This window comes from Hippoglossus hippoglossus, chromosome 24, assembly GCF_009819705.1.
Source record: "Hippoglossus hippoglossus isolate fHipHip1 chromosome 24, fHipHip1.pri, whole genome shotgun sequence".
NCBI lineage: Eukaryota > Metazoa > Chordata > Actinopteri > Pleuronectiformes > Pleuronectidae > Hippoglossus > Hippoglossus hippoglossus.
The window spans coordinates 15208757-15236248 of record NC_047174.1 but is presented as its reverse complement, the minus strand read 5'-3'; the positions used below and the strand labels follow the sequence as shown (position 1 = coordinate 15236248).

Genomic DNA, 27492 nt, shown 5'->3' with positions numbered 1-27492 from the left:
GGGATTATGATTTTGTCTGCTCTGCTGCAGGCTGATCAATAAGGTAATCGAAATGATGTTATAAAAGAGGAACTGACTACTGCGGCTTGTGTACCTCATCTTCTCCTTTGTTATGGCTGTGCTTTGCCACGCCATCCCTCAGTCTATCAACAGCCTTATGGGGCCCATTCATAGTGCAGGCACAAGGGACTGTAACGACTCCATAAAGGCAAAATCTTTCATCTCTGCTTCAGGATGGTGTATTGATCGAGCCGTGGTAAGGCTACATGGAGCGGGCGGGGAAAGGGCAGGTGGGTGGATGCGCAGAGTGTGCGTGCACATACACACACACACACACCCTTACACAACTCCTCCCTAATCTACTTCAGATCAGTGCTCATGTCCTCTTGGCCCTGGCCACAGCTGCTGTCAACTGCTGATTTAGCCCCAGTGTTAATGAAGAAGCAGGGTAATTCCACTGAAGTGGAGTGAAGACACACACACACACACACACACACACACACACACACACACACACACACACACACACACACACACACACACACACATACACACGCACACACACACACACACACACACGCTGCTCATGAAGCTTTGCAGAGAACTCTGTTCAAACACACACACATGCACAGAGAAATGCAAATACATTCAGACGACTGCACTGAAAAATAGATACAATACATACAATATACAATACACACTTGACTTCATGCAGGCAGATCAATGTAAAGTAAATATTATAACAATAGCAAGAAAATGCAGTTGTTATTACTGGGGATCAATATGAACCTAATTATTATCATAGCTGGGATGTAACAGTGAACTGATATTAGAGAGAGTTCACCCGAACCTGCATCTGTTTTTCCATTTAGTTCAGCAAGGCTTTAAGGGTATTTTTTAATATACCGTAAAGACAAGCATTTGAATTTGATCCACGCTGCATTGCAATGCAGGTTCAGCAGTGGATATTTTAGATTTCAGCCCCTCTCGAAACATTAAACTAAAACACTCTTAAAGCGGATGAATAACTAAATACCACTAGAGGGGAAAGTGAAATGTGTTTTTTTCTTTTTTTTCTCTTGATGAAAAGTTTAATAAATCAGGGGGCATAATCAGGGGGCACAATTTACAAAGAGAGGCCAATGGTATTACCAACATCCATAATTTCTGATTCATAAGGGTGCACATTGAAGTCATCCCTTGTTTAATGTTGTCTCTTTGAGCAAAGCCACACATCACTGAATATATTTTGAAAATGGTTCCTTGTATAAGCACATTGTGTTCTTCTAAAAAGCTCAGGAAATAAACAATTCTTGACAAATGGTCATATTTATTGTTAGAATTGTTTGTAGCTGTCTTATTTATTAATTAGCCAATCAGATTTCAGCTGGGACCAGTGCCCCCCCCCCCCCCCCCCCCCCCCCACCCTGGCCCCACCCTGGCCCCACCCCATGGCAAAATAGAGGGAATGCAGCAAAACCTGCTCAGACAGGCAGTGTCAGCTGTTCTACATGATACACAAGTCACTGCAGATCATAGAATAACCTCTCAAACGCACACTCACACACACACATTTGGTTGATTCAAGCTGTCACATGATGAACTTGCTCCACCATCACCTCCAAGACAGCACACACGTCAGTGACTAGTTGTAGATTCTCCTCCTCGGTCACTTCCTGCTCTCTGCTCTTTTTTTCTCATTAAATCTGTCTCATCAGCGGTCAGACTGAAATAAAACATTCAAACGTGGCACCGTATGCACTAAGATGAAAGGTGTTACAGTATCGGTGTCTTGTCGGGAGCGGGTGGTGGTGATAGTCGCTTTATATAGCTTAGTTTCATATTGTCGACATCGAATGTTTAATATTTGCAAATCAAAATCAGGGAGGCTAAGATTCAGCCAGTGACATTAAGATGTTGTCTGTGAATCCCTCACACTACAGGATCATTTGACCAGATAATCTTTCAGATCAGACTCAGATCTGTTCGCCATCGTCTGGAGGCCAGAATCGGAACCAAAATCGACCAGAGAACCCTCCAGTGTGCAGCAGGCATAACAGATTAAACACAAGCAAAATTAAGAGTTAACACAAGTATTATTTTCCACCACTGACGGCTCTTGGGCGAGTTAAGGAATGAGACCTGATGCTAAATATGCAACGTTTTTGCTGTATTAGTAACAAAGCTGTTAATGCTAATGTTGGCTATGACCTAGGTCTTAAATCACGCACCCTTTTCATATTATCAAACATGTGCATGTGCTGTTCTCTGCAACCCTTTCTTCCTGACTTTCTGTGTACCACAACACATTTTAAGGTCATAACATGACCAACCACAACCCTCCGGAGCCATTGCTCAAACGCGAAATCCAAAACATAAAAGGCAGTGTCATAGTTTGCATCGAAACTTAAAATAAATATGAATCTATTGTAGGTCCTGATGAAAATACAGTGAGCCAAAAAGAATGCTTCTAAACTGACGTAAATGGTAGCAAGATTTTCAGTAGCATCAAGACATGTCATTGACTTATTTTCATCACCTCTACAGCATTCAAAGGCAGCTACCTTTCCCTGATGCGCGCAGGGTGCTGGTGGCATTACCTTGAGTTGCTTTGTTTTACCTTGTCCAGCATGAACTATTTTTCCCCATCATGCAGCTTTTCGTTTGGTTGTGTAGTCTTTTATCTTTGAAATGATTCAAACATGAGAGAAGAAACACAGTGTTTGTTTGATCTCAGACCCTCAATGGTTTAAACGAAGACCTTGAGAGATAATCCAGATTGGGATCCTTCCTCAGGTGTTAAAGTGACTTCTAGACTTTAAGCTTTGTATGGTAGTAAGTATATGATTTCAAATATATTTAGTATCTATGAAAGAAAACTATAAATAGTTTTATATGATTAAAACTTTAATAGAAAAGTTATTTTTCTTAAATTTAGCATTTCATTTTCAAGCGCTGACTGGAATGTGTTTGTAAAATCAGTGCCATATAAATCAGCATAAAACATGAGAGAAAATTGACATCGCAGAAGTCAATACAGTTATTCCTGACGATATAGAAGCTAATGAGTAACATATTCTGTTTCTATCAGAACGTACTTAAAAGAGTGTTACTTATACTATAAAAAATATATATTTTTGTCAACAGTAAAAACATCATTAATCTCAAGGTACAGGTGCAATTGTGCTCCCTGGGATGGAGACTCGAAAATGTGAAAACACCTTTAAGCAAATGTATTTTTCTACTGTCACAACATTCAGAGTCTTGAATTTGGGATAGCAAAGTGTGCATTAGTTGTGTTACCTACAGCGAAATCCTGTGTTTACCTGTGTCACAGTTTACCCTCTGGGGTGAAAGGTGATGACATTCCATTAAAAACTCAGGTTTAAAGTCATCCATCACTGTTCAGCCCTCTGAGGGGACATTAAAAAACAGTACGATAATTAAAAGGACAGGGTGACATTTAGGTTTGTATTGGAGGGGAAAACAAGCGCTGTCTGAATATACTGTGGTGACTAACACAAAATTGATGACGACAATGTTCCTCTCAAATGCCAGAGATGGGTGTCTTGCCCTCTCTCTGCATCTTCTCACTTACTCATCGTTCCCTTTATCTGAATCTATATCAGTGTTTCTCTGCTTCTGTCCGTCACCCACTGACTTTCACTTCACCTGCACCCGTCTTCTCCGCTCCGTCACTCCCCACTTCACTCACACCTTCCATCCTCCCCTGCTTGCTTCCCTGGTTGTTACTCATCATCATCTCCCCCATTCCTCCACCTCCTGCATGCAGCCCCTCCTCTCCCAGCAGAGATGACGGCGCATGACCCTCCATTCCCCTTGCCTCCCCCTGCCTCCCCCATAGTCTGACACGGGTTGCCACAACACAGCTCCAGCAATGCCACGAGTGCCCTGTGACGCCAGAAGGAGGAGCTGCGAGTCGTGAGACCCAGTGATGACGGGGGCACTGGCTACACGGCCCCGCCGACATCAGGGCTGACCGGAGAGCGCGCCAGGCGGCTGCCGACTGGCTCGCACAGTTTTGTAACACACTCCAGTACACATGGCAAAACACGAGCGTGGGCGGGACGTGTGTGTGTGTGTGTGTGTGTGTGTGTTGAGCATGGATGACATCCTATGTAGCCTAAAGGGGCAGAGAGTGCAGTGAAGACTGAACGAGAGAAGGGCTGTGACGGGCAGCGCACAGCAACTCTTTTGTTGTCAAGAAAGGGAGGTATTCTCTCACTGTAGATACATATGCCTCCATTAGCTTATTCAACATTTCTTTTATCACCTAGAAAACCAACACGCATCAACATTTCTGCTTCCAAAACGTTTGAAGCGCCCGAGCCAGACATAACACACACACAAACACACACACCCCCATTCAAATAGAACTTGTGACGCACTCTGATCCAAGCAATGGGCCAAACTCAACTGAATCATCCCCTCATTACCTGGGGATATTGAATCCAAAGAGAGAAGTGGAGGGGGCATGAAGGAATAAATGTGGTGCAGGAGAGCAACCAATGTATATGCAGATGAGAGCGTGCAGGCAAGTACACACGTGCGGTCCATAGAAAGACACAATTTGCACTTAATGGATTGATCAAAGAGATATTGTGATGAAGGGAGATCACGAGGCCAGCTGTTTCCACGGTGCTGGGTAGCAGATGGCGTAACGGAGGACAGCACAATACTACCACTACCCAAAGCACATGGTGAATCACCTCCGAGATTCTATCCAGCCAATGCACTCTCACAAGGGCCAACTCATGCTGAGTCACACTCATTTGGATAATGATGGAAACACAGAGATACGGCGGCCTCTGCATCACGGCCCATGATGAAATATAGATGCACTTGCCTCTTTAAAATTGGACTTTATATAATCAATAAATGAAATGACTGTGTGTAAGATAGATACTACAGAGAGAAATAACTTTAGTGCTTAATCTTTAGTGTGATGATTTAGCACTAATTCATAACAGCATCATATTTAAAATGTGAGACTATGACACAATGTGAATGGAAGTAAATACTTTTATATATATTTTTGACAATTTAATTTTTTTACTACTGTGCAACTGGAAGATGGAGGTTTAGGTTAAAATAAATGTCTCTATAGACAATTGTATCAAAATGAAACAATAAAACATTCAATATAGAACTTCAGCTATAGGGGTCTCTCAATCAAAACAATAACTAAATAGTTTGATGACATCATGAAGCAGCGTGGGATCATGGGAGTTGTTGCCTTCAGGATGGATGACTTTATGCAGCAAACTTCAATGAATAACTGTGACCCATTACGAGTGACCAGTACAAACAGTGGAAGGAAAAAAACGCCACCTGGCTAACTGGCTGGATATGACGCAATTAAAAGGCGGCCAAAATGAATTAAATTACCTTGAATTGAAATTGTTTGAACATTATTGGAAACACTTTGGTTTAGTTGTTTTTAGACATTTTAATAAAGAATTGTTACATTTATATATGTTTAGGTAGTGATGCATCTGTTTGTTGTATTTGATCAAAACTGAATTAAACAACAGCAGAAGTGTTACAGACTAGATCGTATAGTGAATGTGCTTCACTACCACACCAGCTGTAACATAATGCTAATGGCTAACCTGGCTGAGTGGAGAAAAGGTGCATAATAGATGTACTCTCTATTAAAACCATATAGTGTGTCACAGGCTCAGGTGAGGTTTTGTTTGTTTGTGTGGAATAGAAGATATATTTATGTTCAACACTTCACCCTTTACTTGGCATATTAACTAAACCGTCAGAGGGAGAGTGAAGTATAAACAATTAGGCAAAACATACATAGAAAAGTAATTCTGTATTCATAGATGAATAATTCATTATTAAGATGAATGATAATGCCACTACTCGCTTTGGGGGAAAAGCTTTTACCAACAGAAAAGTCTCCACCTCACTTGGTGGATGCAGAAACGTTTCCCTGACAACCAGGGTTCAGGTGAAGTAACAATGGAGAGAGCCTTGCGTTACTCTGCCGCTGCAGCTGTGTTAGCAGTGTTTGAGTGCATATAAATCTATATACACTTGGCAGGGAGACTCGCCGAACTGACCCAACTGCTCATTTATGTTTCATGCTTTGCCTTGGACTCACTACCGTGGCTGTCAAGCAGTGCAAAACAACAAATCCTCCTGTATCGCAATAGTACAATCATAAATACACAAAAAGCATGAAATACAATACCAGGAAAAAAGGACCATTTTTATCACAGAGTGTGCTATTTTGATTTTAGAGTCCTTTTGCTAAACCCCAGGAGGACTATTAATGCATTTGTTCAGCCATAATACTTTGATGATACAAGGAGTGTAAGACAGTTCTTATCCTTCTTTTAAAGGGAGCTTCTCCTTGTGTGTTATTTGTGCTAAGGTATAAACCACAGCCAATTTTCCTAAAACAGAACACAGGCTGGTAAATAGGCTGCATCTATACATCTCTTTTGTCTAGTTTCAACAGCTGCTCTGAGTACTTCACACTACAAGTCCCATTCACCCCTTCACACACATGCAGACTGGAGGAACCGCAGACTGCCCTGCCCTACCTCCTGAGCCACACACATGTGAAGCCACAGCTCCGATTTATTCATGGAGCCTGAGGTAAAAGTACTGGAATGGCTGGGCCAGTGTTAAAAATGTGCATCTCTATATAAAAATGGAGTCTGTGTGTGAGAGAGACAAAGTGTCGTTGAGGGTGGATGAGGGGGAATGCATTAACCAATGTGGTAATGACCGGAGGAACAAGATCCTGAGCCAGTCAGCCAAAACGTAAAACAATGCAGACAAGGTGACTTTCTCCAAGCCGTTGCCCAAATGTGCTCGTCCACGTGTGTCAGTGTGTGTGTGTGTGTGAGCACAGCAGTCTGGAAACAGGATGAAGAAAGAGCATATTGTGGTTTGATGGAAGCTAGCTTAGCTAAGTGGAAGGAATGTTGCGAGGTGCTGGGCTGAGGTTGGCAGCGTATCACGGCACGTTACTGGCTCTTTTCAAAAGTGAGAGGGTTGTGATGGAAGTTAAAAACACACAGGATGAGAGGGTGGAGTGCGGCCAGCCTGAGAAGAGATGGCACATTCATGTCTTCAAAGTCACAACGTTATATACTCAAAATATTATAAAGGCTTTTAAAATGCCACAAAAATAAAATTTGAATTCCTGCATCCATTACCGGGGGTTAAAAATAAACTTTCCCAGTATACTAACTTGTTTTGATTGTAGAATAATTTATGCATGAATCTCCCTCTAAGACAGGGCGCAGAGTCTGCAAGCTTTAAAGATGTGATAAGATCTCGTTTTTTAACACACGTTGATGAAACACATTGTAATTAGATAAAAACCAGTAGGGGAAGGTGAAATGCATTATAGGAAATGTATTATGTATGATTTTTTTCATCAGTCGCAGCTCGCAGAAGAGATTTTTAAGTCCCAGTTCAGACAATGGCTGACAACCTGCGCGAGGGGGGGCAGCGCCGAAATAGAGGACAGCAGTCACTTGGATGGAAAACAAGAAAGACAACAACAATGACTTCTAGGGTGGAGGAGAGGGAGGGGAAAAAACACTTTCGGTAATGTCGTTTTCAGATATGACCTACGGGTAAAACCCGGAGAATTGGCTCCCGGTGAAAGTTTACCCGTAGTTTGCCTTTCACACATGCACAACTCAGCGGGAGGTTCTCTGCGCAGACGCGTTCAAACCAGCAACAAATCCCACAATTAATAGGTCACTTCCTGTCTCGCCTGAATAATGCAGAGGATTTGATGCTGATGGCTTATCTCTGATCTTCTAACCCTTCAGAGGAAACCCTAATGAACTAAACTAAACATATGATTCAAGCTAGAAACGTCCACAGGAGAAAAACATGGAGGATCTTTCAATCATCGCAGCATCAAATTTGATCAGTTCATATGATGTCTGTTGTTGAGTAAGGAGCTGCATGGACAGCAGCAGACAGATGTAAGTTTTCACCTGTGTTTCAGATGCCGGTCTAAATTTAACTCGTACATTTCCCTGCTATAACTGTTGTGACAACATATCATGGCCGCTGTTAACTCCAATTCATATTTTCAGCTTGCAGCGCTGCAGCAGCCACTGCCAGGTCGGCTTGCCTGCAGTTTGCTGGCTAGGGTTGCCAGGGCTGTTTATCCTGGCCCGATGTGAGATCCCTCTCTGTTAGAGCAGAAGAACTGCTTCGCCCTTTCACTAAAGATAACTGGATCTGCCACAACTGCAACCCATGGCACCAATTTTGCGGCGGCACTGCAATCATGTAAGGTCCACTTGTTCTGTCATTTCATGAGAACAGACCTTCCCTTTGAGTCTGAGGGAGTTTAAGGTCAGGTGTAGCCAGATACATAGAACCACATGTATGATCAGATAAATTCACTCATGCGGAAAATTTATTTCCGCTGTAAAGTTGATATTTTAAGCTGTGTTTCACACTGTAGTCTCTGTACAACAACACAAATGTGTAAATCTTGACAACGATGTTATATCTTAGACTGCTGCTTAACTAAAAACATTGATTCAGACTTATATCTTTTTTACAGCTCTGAAGAGCCATCGCTCCTCCCTTTATTATCATTACTTGCCGCAGCAGAAGTAATGGTTGGCAAAATGTAAATAACAGGGAACTTAATATATATTTTTGGGCTTTACTCACGAGCTGAAGGAGCCAGCTGATGCATTATAAATGTCCCGAAACAACAGCGCTTGTTGCCATTTCATCACAGGCAAATATTCCTCTCAGATTGCTGCCCATTGAGAGGTGTTTTAGTGGCATTCTCCTGCTGATGCTGCAAATTACATGTGACAGAAGCAATTTTGGGATCTTTTTCTCACACACAAACAGGAGTAAGTGTTATGAATTAAATCAAGCAAGGGAATTTCGAAAGTGTGATACTTCCACTGCCAGCTCAGCAGCTTTAATTAATGCAATTTTATTCTCTTCCCCCTTTCCCTCCCCTTCCCGGGGAAAGTGTGCTGATTATTATTTTTCACCGGATCTAAAAACAGCTGCTCTGGCTGAATAAATACTAATAAAGCAGTTGTGTGTATGACAACTAGTCCCACAACAGAAATTGAAATTTGATGCAAATGAAGATACAGTATTGGGAATGAACAACACATTGCGGTGCGCCCGCTCTCTGTCTGTATTCATTTGTATTCAGGCCCTCCTACCTCTCTGAGGCAGCCCATGAAATTGTTGCTAACTGGAGATCCGGGCAGGTCCGCGGTGCTGGGGCTCCCGCCCACGTAGAAGAAATCATCGGAGCCCAGCATGGTGTAGTCCTCCTGGGTGTAGCCAGTGGTGGTGAGGATTCCATCCACAGAGATAGTCACCTGTTGAGGGGTAACACATAGCCAAAGCCCAGCCATTACACTCTGGTATTAGATTGCATGCTGTGTATGAAACACACTTCCTTCCTTGGTCTGCATTCGAAACTTTTCTTTAGGCTCCACACTGTAGGTTGGTTTCTCATTTAACCTTTTTTTACAGAATCGTTTAGTACCGTGAAGCGATTAGTTTGGACCAGACAGTGTTTGGATTTGGTTAATGGAATTTTTGCCATAGGATTCACAGGACAGGTAAAGAAAATATGGCCCAGGCATATTTTCTTTATCTTTGATGGGGGTAAGAGAATGGATCCTGGGTTTGGTTTTGAAACTTCAGGTTGGGGGGAGGGTTAGTACAATGCTCAAACCAAGGACAAATTGATTGCACTTGTCTTAGGTTTCGGGATTTATCTGGTAACTGCAGACACACACATATACAGTACACACGTATGTGAACACAAACAAGCACACAGGCGTGTGTACTCGCACGCCTCCACTCGCACACACGTTCGTTCTCACACCATCAGTCTCACACTCTCTCCTCTCTTTCACACGTCCACATCTATATATCCACACACATGCAAAACAAAGGGAGGCTCTTCACACCACATCAATGTGCAAACTAAGGTCACCACTGTTAGAAGGCAAATTAAACACACTTAACTGGACATGTAGGGGAATAAGTGGATCAATGGTGCCATACAAAGCTGGAGCAGGCCACACAGGGTTCAGAGGCTCATGCACAATCAAGACCCGAGCCCATATTCAAACACACTCTCAGAATAGCTCATGCTGATCTCTGATCAGGTTAGGCTCAGGTGTCATGTCTACATTCTCAATGTCACTGGACAAACCGATAATCCTTGATCAGTTTGCTTATTCTGAGAAATGTTCTGAATATGGGCCCAGGTGTGAGGGTTGATCAAAGTGAGCCAACACACACACAAACACACACACCACTGTCACCAGCATGCTACAAGAACACACACAAGGAGGGCAGGGTGAGTGATACAGTGACAGGTGGAAAGTGAGTGAATTAGAGTGTTAGTGGTTATTTTTGGTTGACAGGGTTGAGGTTGTATGAGTTTGGGAGGTGAGATTCAATGAGTTGTGGGCATGCCATGCGCCATAGTGAGTAGGAAACAACTGTCAGAGCTCCCGCAATGGTGTTCAAGGGTTGCCATTTTTTTGGTAGTTCCTCTTTTGGGGCTCGGTGTCGAGGTCGCCCATCTTTGGGATTGTGGTAAGCTTCTGTCAGTTCTGGATGACAGTCCTCACAAAAAATGGGGACTTTTTGTGCAAAAAAACTAAAATAAAAAGTAAGTCGCCCTGACAAAGGCAAAGAAGTCAATTTTCTTTTTACTTGTTGGCAATCTGCAGTAATGTGGAAGAAACAAAGAGAAAAAAGTAAAAGCCAAAGTGAAAAAAAAAACAGGATGGGGGATTGTGGGGTAAAGAAGGAGGTTGTTGGCAGGTCAGGGAGGAAATTGAGAAGAAGCGAAGAAACAATTGCCTGGTAATACAAACCCATCTCCTCATTTTTTGATAAGAGTGTCTAGGATGGAACTCAAAGAGAACGAATAAAAGAAGAGAGGGGGAGGGGACACACGGCAAACCCAAAAAAAAGACAATAAGAATGATATCTACCAGACAATGTAGTTTGTTTACCATAGCGTGTCCAATGCCTGATTGCTTTCCAGAAAAAGGGGAAGAAAGGAAATCAAAAGAATAATGAACAAAAAAGGTTGTTAATAAGGATGGACAGAAAACCAAAACCAAAAGCAATGATGAAGAATTAGGATGTTAGTACATTAGTTGGTTAGATAAAGGTTAGTTGTAAAAAATGACTTTTATCATGGATGAGTTAGTGTTGGGGTGAAGAAACACTACAGGATTTGTCAGAGATTCCCCGCGGTAAAAATGCGGCTCCTTGCCATCCTAGCCAAATTTTCTACATCAGTGTGCAGCAAGAAAAAATCAAGAAAAGAAGAAGACAGTAAGAACTGTAAGATGTGGCACTTTCAGATAGAAATTTGTGTAGGATGGCGTAAAAATCCCAACAAATCTTGTAGCATTTTTTTTCACCCCGAGTCTATCAAAGTTTGACCTTCAAATAGAGAAAAGAAAGTGATAGTGAAAGAAAGACAGATCTGGAGAAGGAAAGAAAGAAAGGAGAGAGCCGGCAAGCCCCCGGCTCTTAGCTTGTAACCCCCTAAACTGTGTTCATCCTGTTGGGATTTTCGTCTACAGCTGTTTACTAACCTGTGGGACAAAAGCTCACTGTCACGGAGGGTCAGGAAAATCAACACTTACTTGTTGTGCGGCTCTGAAAGCAACACTAAAGTGCTGTCTCACCTTGCAGACACACTAAAGGTCGACCAAGACAAAGAACAAGCACTACCGCAACAAAGCACTGAGCTCCTTGTTCTCTCTCTATAGCCTAGATCACACTATTACATAACAGGGCTGACACTTTTCTGAACAGTCTTTCAAACATGAGGGGATACGATCATATTCAAATAACCGCCTGAAGTAGTTTGCCTCATAATCCAGCAGAGGGTGCGCCAGTGCGCCAGTAATGTTACGCTGTTTTGCTTTGAAAATGGAGAATTCTAGCAAGGAAAGACGTCCTGAGCAGACAATCACAACACCGGAGCATCTGAGAAGAGATGTTGGGCAGAAATTTGGGCTCTACACCGTAGACGGCTGGTTATCGACTTTGCACTATGCGATCTTTGGGTTTCACAGTTAGCTTTCCTCCCAAGTGAGACAGCAAAGGAGGCACCGCAAGCAAAGATGAGTGTTCGTCCACATTTGCCTTATGCGGGGGGGAGTGATCAAATATACTTGAACAAACTGCGTGTCGTGTCAAATTCCTTTGAACTTGATTTTTAGAAATAGCGACAGCCCTATTACATAGACGCTCCACCCAACAGCAACACAGGCTAATTGAAGTTACATAAAGAAAACGGTAAAAAAAGCATCTGTCAAATAACGAACTGCCTTAAAAAAGCATCACGATAATCTGAGCTATAAATACCACATTAGTACACAGCTCAAAGGCAAACGCTCTCTGCCTGGCTTTAAATATATTCTACACAAACATATAAAACAGTTTATGAAAGCAAGAAGCGCCGGATAGATGTGTCACCTTAGGCGAGAGTGATCAAAATAGCATCAAATAACCCTAAATTGAGGACACAGGTAACTCGAGTTCAATATGTCGAAAACAGCAGAGAAGGATATATCTAACATAATGGTACCTTTACTAGGCCATGCTGAAGAACTGCTTTGCCCAGTTTTTTAGAACAAAAGTTAAACCATGAGAGAAGATGAAACAGAATTCCATGTAAGAAAATAGACAACTGAAAAATCATGACATCTGTTTCAATATGGTTTCTGAACTGTGGTGATGGAATGACAACCAATCGGAACGTGACATTCTTGATGCCAGCTCTCTCTCCAAAGCTCTCGGTAGCAGCTAATCTAAAGCAAAAAAAGGAAATAATAATCCACCTGTCTCCAAACTCCGTCCATCACCGCTACCCCCGATTACCTGTCTCAGGTTGCGTGTCACTTTGATGTCATGCCAGGCGTTGTCATTGAATTTTCCATTGACTGGCTCGACAATGGCCTCGAAGGCCCCGGAGCCCAGATTGATGACGAGCGACACGGCCCCGTCTTTGAGCGCCAGGTTGACATAGTCGGCGGACTTCCCCGTGTGTAGGAGGAGGCCGTTGCGTTGCCAGGTTTTGAAGGACAGTGTGATCTCATCGCTGCTGCTCTGGATGGGGTTCTGCGACAGGTCGTAGCAAAAGTACTCCGAGCCGCGGAAGGTGGCCACGTTCTCCTCCCTCGCTGAAATGGCAAAAGAGAAGAAGACGAATCGTTACTTTAAGGTGTAAATAAAGCTATTTTCAACATTTACATCCAGCACATTTCGAGAGTTGCTGTTGCAGCTTTGAACTAAATACTTGCAACTTTACCACTTCATCATGATGATACTTATTCTTACATTTAAATATTTTACACATAAAACAAGCTGAGTATCCAAGTTGTGGTCCGCATCAATCAGGAGGCAGCTTCGGTACATATGAGAACTGCTGTGTGCTGCGGAGAAGGTTGCATCGAGCCAACGCACACACACACACACACACACACACACACACACACACACACACACACACACACACACACACACACACACACACACACACACACACACACAATCCACCGCCTGCCATAATTACGGCAATGATAATCCCATCGTTCAGTTCAGATCATAAAATCCTATCTGTACGACTGCGGGTTCAGGTTTCGCATACAGCCTCTCGACAGACACACAGACGACTTATGATGGAACACTATTCCCTGCTAATGGTGCGCATAAATCAAACTTAGCCAGATTTTACAGGTTTATATCACTCCACTGCTGCAAAGTGACTTCCTGAGACCATTTTATACAGCAACGCCGAGAGTAAGGTGAGACCAGACAGCTCGAGACAGAGAGGGAGAGCAGGGGAGGGGGGGGACTCAGACTCAGCTCTGAAAAAAAACGAGACAACATGTAACACAATGAGGAAAGTGTTACTTAAAATAAATCAATTTACAGGGATTAAAGTAAAATTTCATTTGTCAATATTTTTAAATAAGTAAATGTAAGCGTGTGAAACAAGTGCAAAAGAGTAATAGGGTCATATTAAGAAAAATGATTTGATATTTTGAGAATATTGTTGTTATATTATAGGAATAAAGTTGTAATTTAATGAGAAGTTACGAGATAAAAGAGTTCCACTCCTTCTGGATCCAAAATCTTGAACAAATCTCATTGCTTCTTGAGAAACTACGAAATGTCTTTGAATAGCACACTGATGTAACCTCACAGTCGACCACAACAAAACATGTCCTCCCTCACTAAGAGACAACTTCCTCCAAGTCTGTGTTGGTCTTTCTTCGGAATCGAGACAGATTCTTACGAAATCTTTTCAAAGTCCTGACACTTATGATAATGTGGTGCTGATGTGACAAAAGATGATTAGGTTGTTTAATGAAACCTTAACTAAAGTATAACTTTACAAGATGGTTCATATTCTAACAAGTTGAACTTCTTATGTGCCCGCTCTTAAATGACACTGAAATTATGACTATAAAAGATATTACAACTTTCCTAATATAACATTAGTCTTGTAAATGTACGACTTTTTTCTCGTAATAATCTGACTTTATTCTTTTAGTATTTTATCTTTATTCTAAAAAAATTACAACTTTATTCTCAAGATCACCAATTTTGTTCCCCACCTTGAACTGGCCCAAATACTCTGTCACACTTACATAACAACTGCCTGGTAAGAAAAATATCTTGTCAGACAAAAACAAGCCAATTTTTTGCCTTGATTTAAGATAATTCATCTTACATAGATAATATTCTTTTTGTATTGAGGGATGAATGAAAGGGAAATGAAAATTGCTGGGCTGAGGGAAATCAAAGACTCTACAAGAAAAGAAGTGGATGAGAGGAGTTGTGTTTCCCTATGATCAGTGATGACATAAATGACACTTTCCCTGCTTCCTCTTAAAAGGTGATTTGACACACTGGTTAGCTCGGGTCTGGGTGAATCCATTAAAGACGGGGTCAGACCCGCTGTCAATTATGTGTCAAGTTGGACACGGCACAGCTGACTCAAGGTTGCCACTCGAAGATTCATCGTCGAAGAAAACACTGTTCAAGGCAGCAGCTTTTGGAAATTGCAACCTTCAGAAATATACAATTTTAAAAAAGCACTGCCGACGTCGCGAACAAGCGAACCGCTGTAACATTAACTGTGTCATTACCTGCCAACAATACCATTTTCGTTGTGCGCGCCATTTCATTTCCTCGTCATTCGTCTGTGGACTCATGGAGATGTCAATGAGAGCCACGCGTGAAAAGAGGAAAAGAACAGTCGAGAAGATGGAAGCGAGAGAAAGAGAAAGAGAGGGAGAGAGAGAGAGTACAAGGGCTGCAGGCTGTAAAGCGTCAGACTGTTGTTTTGGATCAGGCTATATGTAAACATGAGGGGAGCAGTGTTGTGTAGCTGCCAGAGAGCTGCAGGAGGAGGACAAAATGAGAGAGAAACAAAGGGAAAGCTGAGTGGGGCTGTGGGATGATGGGGTGCTGATTCCGGTCATGGAGAAATTCTCCCCTCGGCATCCAACTCATGTCTTTGCGCAGCACGGAGACAAGAGGAAATAGTACGGGAGGCAACAAAAGGCCCCATGAAAGCCCCTCATCCCTGTGCCAGGGGAATAAATAGAAACCCATTATTACCTCTGAGACAGCACAACAGAGAGAGGCAGCAGAATATACTTAGGAGAATCAAAAAAACACTCTCCATCTCCACTGATTTCATGCATCTAATCTAAGAAATGACACAGGCATTCGCTGCACAGAGAAAGCCTCTAGATTGTATACCCCTATAATATTGTCTCAGAAATCAAGCACAAAATGATAGTTCTCCAAGTGCTTGGGAAAAACAATAAGAGCCATGGCAGTTCCATCAATTGTGTCAATGTTTTTTTTTTTTTTCAACAAAAACTCCCAGATTAAATAAATATTGATTTATGTATCCACACTGGTGACGACATGGTGGTTCTGTGGTTAGCACGGTCGCCTCGCAGCAAGATCGTGACCAGTTGGAAACCCGGGTCTTTCTGTGTGTTCCTCCCGCAATCCAAATGTAGATTGGGGTTAGGACAGTAGATATGAATGTGAGGATGAATGGTTGTTTGTCTCTGTATGTTGACCTTGAGATACACTGACAACCTGTCCAGGGCGAACACCACCTCTTGCCCAATGTCAGCTAGAGCCGCCCGCGGCCCACAAAGAATAAAAAGTATAGAAAATGGATGGATGGATGGATAGCCACTCCGTGGTATCATTCTCATCACCGTCTAAAACAGAAAGGTTTCTAGCTCCTTTTTGGGTTTGGTTTTATTGTACATCTGGACGAGTGTAGCTCCTCGAGCCAAAGACACTTCTTGAAGCAGTCGGCACTGAATCATGTTCGGTAGAAATTGTAGATGCATTACAAACACTGGCTGGCACATTTTGCCTAGAGGCCCCTTGCAAATGCCTGATGGCAAATTACACAGGCAAAGTGTAGTAATGTGGGTTGAAGGCCCCATGTTTTTGCAAAAACTGATTTTCTTTGCCCATAAAAGTCATTTATTTATTTTTCCAAGCAATGGTTCACCTTATAAAAAATGTACTTGCTAATTAAACAAACTGTTTGTATCCAAAAACACCACAAATGGAGCACCACTAAAGACCGTGAAAAGCAATTAAAAATATATTTTCTGAGTTTGTCACACCACCATATACCACCATGTATATATATAGGATATCTCAGCTTTCTTTGTAGGCGTGGAGCAATCCTTCAGATCCACCTCAGACACCTGATCTTGCCTGTTCTCACCAAAGCAGAGGGGCTATTGTCATGGCAACTCCCCCTCGCCTCACCAACACATTCTAATGAGGTCAGAGGACCGCAGCTCAAATTGCAAGACGAGCTCGCTGGATTCGATTCGAAGGGATTCCCGTTCACATTATTATTAACGGTGCAAAGAGCCGACATCCCAAGTGGCCATTTACTGTTAGTGCTGGGTGATGTGTGAAATAATGCATGTTGGAGTTAAAGAGCAGTGACCAGAGTAATATAGATTTTGTTGGTGCAATAGTTTAGAGTTTCTCTAGGACCACAGCTCTATCGACGACGACACTCAGTCTAGACTGAAATATCTCACCAGCTACTATCTAGACAAATTCAGTGTTCCCAGAGGATGACTCATACTGACATTAGTCACTTTGACTAATGAGCATTGCAGCTTCATAGCAAAAAAACATTTGGTCTTGTTACATATCAATAAATCCTTTTAATATCATATGTTGAGTGAAACCTGTTTACCTCTTTCCTGCTTAATGTCCATTATTACCAGTTTTATATTTCACCTATAAAAGTTTTCCTGTCTGTGCTATGTTTGACTCTCCATATGTGTTTTAATTACAATAACCTAATTACAAAGTTGCTGTGGAGCTGTAAAGACTATCAATATTACATTGTTGCTATGAATAATAGAGAGAGCAAATTGATATAATGTAATATTTCTGCACCTCAGCAATATTGAACCCGTGGTAAGTGTATACGGATCCATAAAAGCCAGGGGAAATGTATTGCCTGTTGAGACATGTTCTGCACAGATGTGTGGCTTTCATATCGATCATATAGGCGGGTCATTTTCCCTTATTTTCGCCTTAGTCATCAATATTCCATTTGTGTGCTGCCTGGCCCATGCACTGGGGGCTCGGGTTCGATTTCAAAATCCACTGGAAGCAATTAGCTCCTTCATTACCATCTCCCGTTCTCTTCCGTTCCCCCTCTCGCCCCAGACGCACACACACAGACACACACACACACACACACACACACACATACTAATGCTGCCTGAGATCACTCTCCAGTCTCCCCCCCATGGGAGCAAGGGTGTTGTCACCTCTCAGAGCTCCGGTCCACAACCTTAACCTCCTTGAGATCATGGCAGTTCATCAAACTGTCCTTAACCGCTAATCAGACTTAAAATGTGCAACGGGAAATCAGTTTAATGATAAGATTAGAGACAGGAGGCCTCGTGATTATCATAGAAACAGACTGACTCTAGCTGGAGAGGCTACAGCCGCAAGGCCGCAGAGTCGATAACCCTCACTGCACAACCGAGGCTGCAGTCCCTCTGAGACCTTTTGGTGAAGTAAACTCAATCTGTGCTGACATCCAACACATCAAATGCATGTTTGCACTCAGTTTGCAGAAAAAAACAAACCCCAAGTTCCAGACCTAAACATAGAAAGTTCAGTCGTGCTTTTAGCGATTGATGTTTGCGCGACACCCCTGGGAACCGGAGTCTTTCAAAGTTGTGGTGTCATCCCACACGCAATGCGTTTAACAAAGGCCATGCTTCATCACACCCTGACTCTATCACTTTCTGACTGTTCCATCTCCTCTCTTCCCGAAGGTGAGAAATCGGCATCACCCGCTAATAACAGTTAGCCAGACGCAGCCAAACATGAACAATGAGCTTCACTGCTTCCCCGCATGTGGCCAATTCTAAGGTGCTACTGTGTGGCTTAAAGCTCAATGGTGAGACATCACATGTCAACTGAATGTGGAGCACCATGGGTGATGTCTCTCTTCAAAGGCAGGCTGCGCTGTCAGACACGCTTATGTTGGAGGGAGATTCGGTAGAATGTGTTGCCAGGTAATATTTAACTGGCCCTTTCCTTCCAATAAACTGGAGCCACAATTAAATTCAACCCAGGATCTGAAAGGGCTCATGAGAGACAGCAGTGATAAAGTTGTGTAAATATGGCTCCTCTGGGTTTTATTTTCCAGTCACTAAATATATACAAACTGCACTGAATTTGTCCTCTTGATGGCAACTTCCAAGATGTCACCCGACACGGAGGTTGAAGCGAACTGTCACCCCTGACACTTCTTTTTCTCATCTTGTGTTTCGCGAAAAAACCCCACGAGAAGCGGCGGCGGACGACCTGTCTCAGGCTGCCTTAGATGTCTGCGCGCACACAGAGTGAGGAGAGGAGAACGACAAAGACAAGAGAGAGAGACAGAGGAGCATAAACAGAAGTGATTCGCAGGAAGCAAAAGAGTCTGGGAACAAAAGGAAGCCAGAGATGGAAGTAGAGACAGCGAGTGGGGGGGGGGAAAAGAGAAAGGGAAAAGAGACGGGCAAAAAGCCGAGAGAGTTTGGGAGACAGGGAGGCAGCGAGAGCCAGAGCAGGAGGGCGAGAGTGGCAGATGGAGGGAAAGAGAGACAGAGGCACTTCCAATGACTCTCCAGAGACCCAAAGTGACACTGTGTGTTAGGACCAGCAGTGAAGAGCCGTCCCTGTGGCTTGTGGCATTAGCAAACCTTATTATTGCAACTGATAACACAGCACACCCACCACATCACACTCCCAGCTACTCCCCCTCCCTCAAAGCACCCGGCACCGCAAACCCAACATGGTATTTGTACACGATCAACATCGCTTCTGCATCGCAAACTCCCCAGTGACAGACTTTTGAAATGAAGTGTCTAAGAATTGTGATTTCAAAGATTCTTGAAAGACCTCCTGCTGAAAAAACACATGGCATAGAAATGTTCTTACTCCAACATTACTTAATGTACTGGCTCATTTGACTGCAATATTCACAAAGTGCATGAATAAAATAAACCCTGTTCAACTTCAAAATGTTCGAGCGGTAGAAGCCGCTGCAGGGATGAATGAGGCACACTTAGATGACTGCGGCACATTAAAGTAGAATGGCTTGTTCTGTAAATGTACTGTTCGTTGTCTATAATAGAAGAGATAATTAGTCCGCGATTTGATTATCTTCAATGGATCGGTGCTTTTATTAATAGACCTGCACAGAGAGTCTATTAAGTCTTCTTATTGGCTGATGATGTGCAACAGCAAAGCCCTGTGACCTTGCTGGAGGAGACTCAGGGACGAATATGGTGATGTCCATGTTTTTAGCCACTCTTGTTTAGCTATGTATGGTACTTTTTTCTTTAGATATTCATAGTCCTCAGAAGATGAATATAATGATTTTGAAGATTGCCTGAACTTACATTTAGCAGTACATTCTGATCAGTCAACATTTTACAAAAGGTACAGTAGCTAAATATTCAAAGTGGATTGTCAAAACTCTTTGGATAATGATGATCAGGTCATATTTACTTTAGTAGCATTTACAGGCCAAAACATGTTAGACTACCCAATTTCACCAGTGCTTTTAAACCATTCAAGCTGCAAGATTCAATATTTTCATCAAACGAGCATGACCATGTTTAGGGTTGAGTATTCAATAATTACTCTGCCCTGTCCCTCACCCATACATAGAATTAATGGAATGCTGATTTACAGTTTTGGTTCACAAAGCAAAAAGCAGCACATCTCACAATGTTAAAGGAAATGAAATAGATCCAGATTCGCAACAACATTTTACGGGCTCATTCTTGACCCATAACGCATCCCTCCACCAAGTTTTGGGGAAATCTGTAATGTGAGGTTTGCGCCTATGCGAAATTCTGTAATTTATCAGTAAAATGATCTGGTGAAATAATACAAAGTTGCTGCAGCTTCACGTGAAATGTGAGTGTAGGTGCATCTGAGGCCTTTTTTCCTCTATTTGACTATTTCAGTGTAAACAGTGACTTTCTGGCTACAAGCGTCAAGTGTGTCACCTTCACCTTCAGTGTGTTTTTCGGCTTCTTTGTATGTGTGTATGTGTGTATGTGTGTATGTGTGCATGCGTGTGTGTGTGTCACTGAAGCTCGTTATTGGCTGCTGATGGCGGAGTCTCCACGGAGTGAGTGATGGGGTTTGGAATGACAGCGTGGGGGGAGGTGGGGGTGAACGGCAGGAGTGAATGATGGAGGGATGGAGGGTGTCTGAAGAATGGGGGCAGGTGCCTGAGGTCCAATCCCATCAACTGAGGCAATTGTGCGGAGCGAATACTGGTGTGTGTGGAGGTACGGGAGGGGCGAGAGACGGAGTAAGACAGAGATGTGGTGGCTGCACTCCCATTACTAATACTGGACAATTAAGTGGAGTGATGTTTGAAAACACAGAGGGGAGCGGGAGGCTGATGCAGGACATCTCAGACTCGTCTTTCACTGAACCCCTCGGAGCTCGGGCTTCGAGGGAAAGCCCCGGAGAGAATAATAAACGATGTTGACAGACCTGAAGCTGGCTTGAAATACAGTACGTTATCCATCACTGTGAGCATTTAAGGCCAGATTTGTCCGTGAAAGCGCACCTATTTGCTCCCACAGTCTGCATGTAATTAGCGTCTGAATTATGGAAGCAGCAGCCAATTATGCAATCAGAGGCTGGGGCGGCTGTCGACACGTACTCTGCGAGTTAAGGAGAGCTCAAAAGGTTCCTTAACGGGAAAAGTGAAAGACGGCCCAGCCCGGGAGAAGAACTGAAAGTGAAGTGATATCGAAAGACAAATTGCTGAAAACGTTCCAAAGCATGCAGTTAAAATATTCAAAAGATTTCAAAGATTCACTTGTTTACTTGTAACATGCTGATTCGGTTTGTGCAGTGAAATGCAGGGTGGTGTACTAAAGCTGGAGTGTAGAATCAAAAGAGAGAAAACAAGGTGTAATACAGCATCAAACTGAGTATCATGAAAACTCAGTATAGTACTACAAATGTGGAATGTTGCAAATGTAAAGAAAATAGTGAATTTGAATAAGACATACAAAAAAATAACAGCAGACAAAAACATCCTTGTTGAGCGATAAGAACACTTCTCAAATACATAAATGAAACATAAATGTCATATTTCTACATAATAATGTTCACACAACTGAAGTGGATGGAAAACCATCATTGAGTTGTTTAAATTTGCACTGAATTTGAACGTTAACAACCCTGAAACTGAACGATTCCTCATGAAATTTGCAATGAAACCTTTGCAGCCTTTCCTGTATTGATTGACTTTAAAGGACAAAAAAAAATATTGAGCGTTAATGTTGAGTTTTGTTGACAGTAGCTGAAGAATGATCCGCACAGCAAAGAAGAAAATGACCTGAATTCAAATAGAAACTGTTAATTACTGTTCAAGAAGAGAAACTCAAAATAATGAGAATGATGAATATAATATTACTCTTCTGTTATTAGTGATGATTTATTTGTGCTTATTTGAAAACCAGCTTTTACACGAGTCTATGGAATAAAGAAACTAGTGTTAAACTGTAGGTGCAATAATGCAATGTAAATGACCTGCAGTAAGAGAGTGCAATTGAATTATTGAACCCTGTGAGCCTTCCCTGTTCGATTAGTACAAACATGTATTCTGCTAATTCATTGTTGTCTCATGCTTTTTTTCCCCCTTCTCTTTACTTTCATTCTTTTCTGCAGCAGTCATCCTGGTCTGCTGTCAACGAGAACGCAATAAAATCTGAGCTAATCCTCCTTCATCTTCTCCAATATACTAATGCAGCGGGTTTGTATCTGCTGTTTAGGTAGAAAACCTTTCACGCAAAAAATCGATCATTGCAAATTGTGGGAACCTGCGTAAAAGACCAGCAGCTGCTCTGTGGCTGGCTTAGTGTCGGCTTTCCTCTGCCCTATCTTGAGATGCCAGAGTAGACAGGAGATGATGAAGGCCGTTTTCTTCATTCACTTTGCTTTGCGGCAGGGCAACGATGGTCAAGCATAATAATTAAAATTTAAAACACTAGAAGAAAAAAACGTGTTTCATGGGTGTTTACGGGAAGCCAAAGACGAGAGATCTGAGGCATGTCCATGGGCAAATGTGCGATATGCATTAAACATAAGAATGCTGCGCGGCTGGAGAAAACATCCAGACGCAGCTCCAGATTTTAAGTCCAAATGACAGCGTTGCTTCTTTAGTTATGTGGTTTTTAGCTTTTAGTGTGTTTCTACTGTCACATTCTGACTCGATTGCTGTACACTGCAGGGACAGCGGTCATAAATCCTTGAGTGGGTTCCTTTCCCGAAATGGATGTACTGTAACTACGGATTACAACATCGTGGAGTCATCCGCGCTCTACATTCCTTACATCAACAATCAAACCATCTCTGACAGTGTGTCTCCTGGATGCTGGCTATTGCGTCAGCCTGTCAGCAGCCTTCCTGAGCCAAAATGGAAGCGACGGCGGCGAGCAAATGTATCAGTTTCACATCCACCTTTCAGCAGAACGGTGTCTTGATAGACTTGCATCACTTGGCATCTGGGCGAGGTTTGTGACATTTTGTTATTCCTGCTGGACACATGATGCTGCGTGAAATGATCTTTGCTGTTAGTGCCCCATATCATTTAATTACTTTTAGCGACTGGATGTGTTTGTTATATTGTACTGGGGACAACCTGGGATTTGCTCACTTAGCATTCAGTGAACAGTGAATCTGTCGGCGTCGTGAATTGTTTGTATGCACTCGTGTGCGAGCATCATAAATGAGCATTTTTGTGCATCTGTGTAAACACGTCGGCTACAGTGTTTGTATTTGAGCTGAGGCTTGATTCATGGGGGAAGAGGCCGGCTTCCCAGGAGCCTGTCAGTCATCCAGAGTGGCGTTTTCTTATTGGCTATAACTATATGTGTCCGGTCAGAGGCCTGGCCGGGGCCTCCACCCCACCACCTCACTCTCTGCCAGTTCACCCCCAGTCTGTGGACAGAGACACGGAGCTGGATGCTACTCTACCCTTACTATTATTATTATTGCTCTGTTTTCGTCTCGAGACTGTCTAAAAAGGTTCCCTCTTATTTTGTGACTGTTGCAAAAAGAAGATGTCAATTTGAGGAAAACCTACGTTGGAGAACAATTCATGTTATTTTCAATTCCTGCCTTGTTTTTCCACAAGTGACGTGTCCAGTACTTTATCACCAACTAACTGTTGAGCTTCATGTAGCCTCAGCATGTTATCGCCGCGCACCACCCCCACATGCCAGAGGAGCTGAAGTGAACACATCCTTTTTAAGTTAAATCACACTGCAGTTACACATATGTATCACAGAATAATTGGCACTTTTCTATTTGAGAGTGTAAACCAACATTTTGTATCATTATAGACATGATGCGTTCATATTCACGTTTGCTCAGTGAGATAAAGAGTTAGTTATCATCACTGTGAGGTTAATGTGAAGGTTTTTTTACTTCCTACTTACATGACATCTGATATGTAATGAAGTAAACATGTACATTACATGTGATATATATGTTATTAAAGGACTGTTAAGGTAATAAATTTAACTCAACAACTTACGCAATATTCATTCAATTATTTTATTAGATTTATAGAGTGTAAAAATATATGAATGAAATACTTAAGTGTTTAGACCTTAACTCCACAGTGTCTAATCAAAATGACAAGCCGCAAAGGTCTCAGGCTGCATTTGGAAACAGATTCCAGCAGCTACATGTCGTGGGTTTCCGCCAACTCAGCTTCCACATGACGAGCCTCTCCCTCTTTTATAAACTTTTTATGAAATAACATTTTATCATTAAAATGATTTGACTGTCTTTAAAATAAAGCAACACAATCCCAGGCAGAAATCACAAACTAATGAGAGCGGGCGCGAAGGCAAAGTCCCTCTCCGGCACTTGAAACAGATTAGCACACATTCCAAGTCGAAGCTGAGGCCATCTAATATTTATTACCTCTATAACTTACTCTCCTGTGTACTGGCGGAACATTTAGCCGCGTGCAGGGAGGCAAGGGGTTAAAAGGGGAACAGCGGTGCCATAAAAGGGACAATGAAATAAACATGACTCACAGTGAAAGAGCCCTTAAAGCCAATATAATCTAGACGGTAGAGGGGGGGGGGGGGGTGCACGTGCCGACGGCTGTTAAGGACAAGCAGCCCCCTCAGGTTGGAACTGTGAACTCATGTGAACAGCCAATCACATGGAGTGACTTTATTAAGATGGAGGCCGTTTGGTCGCATTATCATCTACTTAGACCCGGTGTAAATCAGTTCGTGGTGATGCAGCGAGAGACAAGGGATAAAAGATGACTAAGAAGACAGAGTGTCCCTTCTCTTATTCCAATGTGCGCCGGAGCTGTGCACAAATAATTATTTCTTGGATAGCACGAGAGAGTCGGGGATAAAGCTGCAGACGACTCAGGGAGACATTTTCAACACTGAGCTTAGCAAAATGAAAAAGAAAAAAAAAAAAAAAACACACTGCTGTAGCTTTAAATCCAGCTAGAACCAGTTGTAGCCTGTAGCCAAAACAATATGTGACTCTGACTCTGTGCGCGTACGAGTGTGTGCGGGCATGCGTGTGTGCGCGCAGGCATTTGCAATGATGTGCTCCTTCAAAAGATAAGAGCAAAGATGGATTACTCTCACCTTTCTCTCGCTTTCTCCTTTTAAGCTTTAACTGCAGGGCTGATTGCAAACTTTACGCATGCAAATAAACAAGGTACGATACTGTGATAATAAAGGGGTATCTGCACAGTGTGCGCCTCGCTGCGCAAACACATAAATAAGAGGATACGCGCGAACACAAACAGCAGTGGGTGAACGGTAATCTTAGCTTATGCTGGTGACAAACAGCCACATTAATCACACAATTCAAACAGGCACACACTCGCGTGCACGTCCCCCAGCACGTGGCACAACCGCTGATTCTAGAGGCCGGGCCAGCAAGTGCCTGGATGCATTTAGTTTGCGTCATACTTCTTTAATTTCCTGCGCCACAAACGTGTGCACAGCTTCAGAGGACGTGTTTAAGCCCCCCTGCCTACCAAGTCTGGTTTGGTTAAACCCAACTCAGCAGCCCCAGCGCACACCAGCCTCCTCGCAGCTTTCTAAAATTAGCTCAGAGGATCCACAGTCTCTCCAGGGAGACGCAGCGACTGGCTGACACGTCTGCAGCCTCATGGAATCGTCTGATCCATCATGTGTCCTCGTGCTAGGTTACATTTGTAATACATGTGTTATCTTTGAAGGCTTTTATGTGTTTTTTTTCTCAGCCACCATGTGCATCATGCAGGGACCATGCATGTGCACATTCATAGTAGGTGAATGTGAATGTGTGGGTGTGTTTTCTGAAAAACAAATGCCAGCTGCTTTTCCAAATCCTGTTTTCTGCAATCAAATCCACTGATCCCAACATGCTGAGGTAAATACAGAATTAATGTCATTGAGGAAAGTGGTATTTACTATTTGTGGAGCAGGGTCTGCCCACAGTTTTTATGACTATGCTAATCCAAGCCTGGTAAAGCCACACCGCTGTTTGACCGTCTGGTGAGTGGGAATCCCGGGGTTTTTCCTTACATGTATGTGCACGCACCTAGAAGATAAATGGTCTGTATTTACAAATCGCTTTTTCTAGTCTCGATGACAACACAAAACTCTTCACAGTGCAACTTTGCCATTCACAGCCATTCAAACAATGCAGCGCTTTGTCAATTACACACTATCTGGCACAGACGTCAGAGGGGTTGCCCAAGGACACGTTTGGGAGCGCTTGGGATCAAACTGCCAACCTTCTGGTTAGCTGACGACCCGCTCTACCTCCCGAGGCACAGTCGCTCCGACACACAACAAATTGAAAGACAAATATCGCGACTGTAAAGCCTCCACCTTGCAAAGGTGTCTTCAGTAAGAAATAAGTGAACTATTAAATGAGGAAATTTGACCTTTGACGTCCCTGACTGATATAATGTGAGAATTGCACACTAAAAACCAACCTGTTACACAGGTATATGGAACCAAGGATTACTGTATATTCATTGGAAATAACACACACACACCAGCCGGCTGCTGTCTCGCTTGGAAGTCAATAACATTATCCCCTCTCCATCTCTGCGAGGCTTATTAGTCTGGAGAGCCAAACGGCTCTCTTCAATGACACTCTGGAGATGAAGGGATAAATCACCACTCTGAAAGGATGAGTATGTGTGGGAAAGTGAGAGAGAACAGGAATGAGACAAAGGCTCACACAGAGAAAGAGAAGGAAGAAAAAAGCATTCTCTCGCACAGGCTCAGACCCACAGACAATTAAGTCAGGGTGGTATGACTTTTCATTTTTTGGTAAAGTGCAGATAATGCGAGGACAGGTTTTTGTGAACACAAGGATGTTCAGCCTCACAAATCTTCCCCTTTGTGAGGGCCGTACTTCGGGGGCCTCCCTCTATCTCGCTGCGTTTTTCTCTCGCTTTTCTTATTCGCTCTGTCTCCATCTGTCTCATTTTGCTTCATCAAATAGAGAAAAGGTGCTTTATTAGGTCTGGTAGTCTAAAAGCATCCCCTTTGTGTGTGTATGTGTGTGTGTTTAAGAGTGTGTGTGTCCTCCCACACCGTCACCAACTTCGCTCTCCATTTCACCCTGCTCTCCGTCCCTCGGGACACTTCAAAATCCAAGGAGAGAGGAACAAACGCCATGAGGCTCACTGCTCGTTGGATAACACACAAGTGAACACCTCACGGACTCGTGTGCCCTATTTTCCATTGTGCTAAGGGCACCGCATCAACAAATTTAGGCTGGTTCCCGAAATTTGACTTAATTTGTGTCAGAATGTATTATATTTTTGTAATTTGAATT

The 27492-nt window shown here is 42.9% G+C and overlaps 1 protein-coding gene across 18 annotated transcripts in view; it reads right to left on the bottom strand.

The window, feature by feature from the left end:
* nrxn3b (neurexin 3b) overlaps positions 1–27492 on the bottom strand; it is a 277893-nt gene that overhangs the window by 199969 nt on the left and 50432 nt on the right. For 12 of the 18 annotated variants that reach the window (XM_034579318.1, XM_034579332.1, XM_034579329.1 and 9 more), the window contains 3 exons: positions 12925–13226; positions 11016–11060; positions 9213–9374 (listed from right to left, as the gene is read on the bottom strand). In XM_034579318.1, the coding sequence (XP_034435209.1) occupies positions 9213–9374; positions 11016–11060; positions 12925–13226 (509 nt within the window). The remainder of the gene's footprint in view (positions 1–9212; positions 9375–11015; positions 11061–12924; positions 13227–27492) is intronic. The other 6 variants (XM_034579327.1, XM_034579328.1, XM_034579338.1 and 3 more) reach the window with 2 other exon arrangements.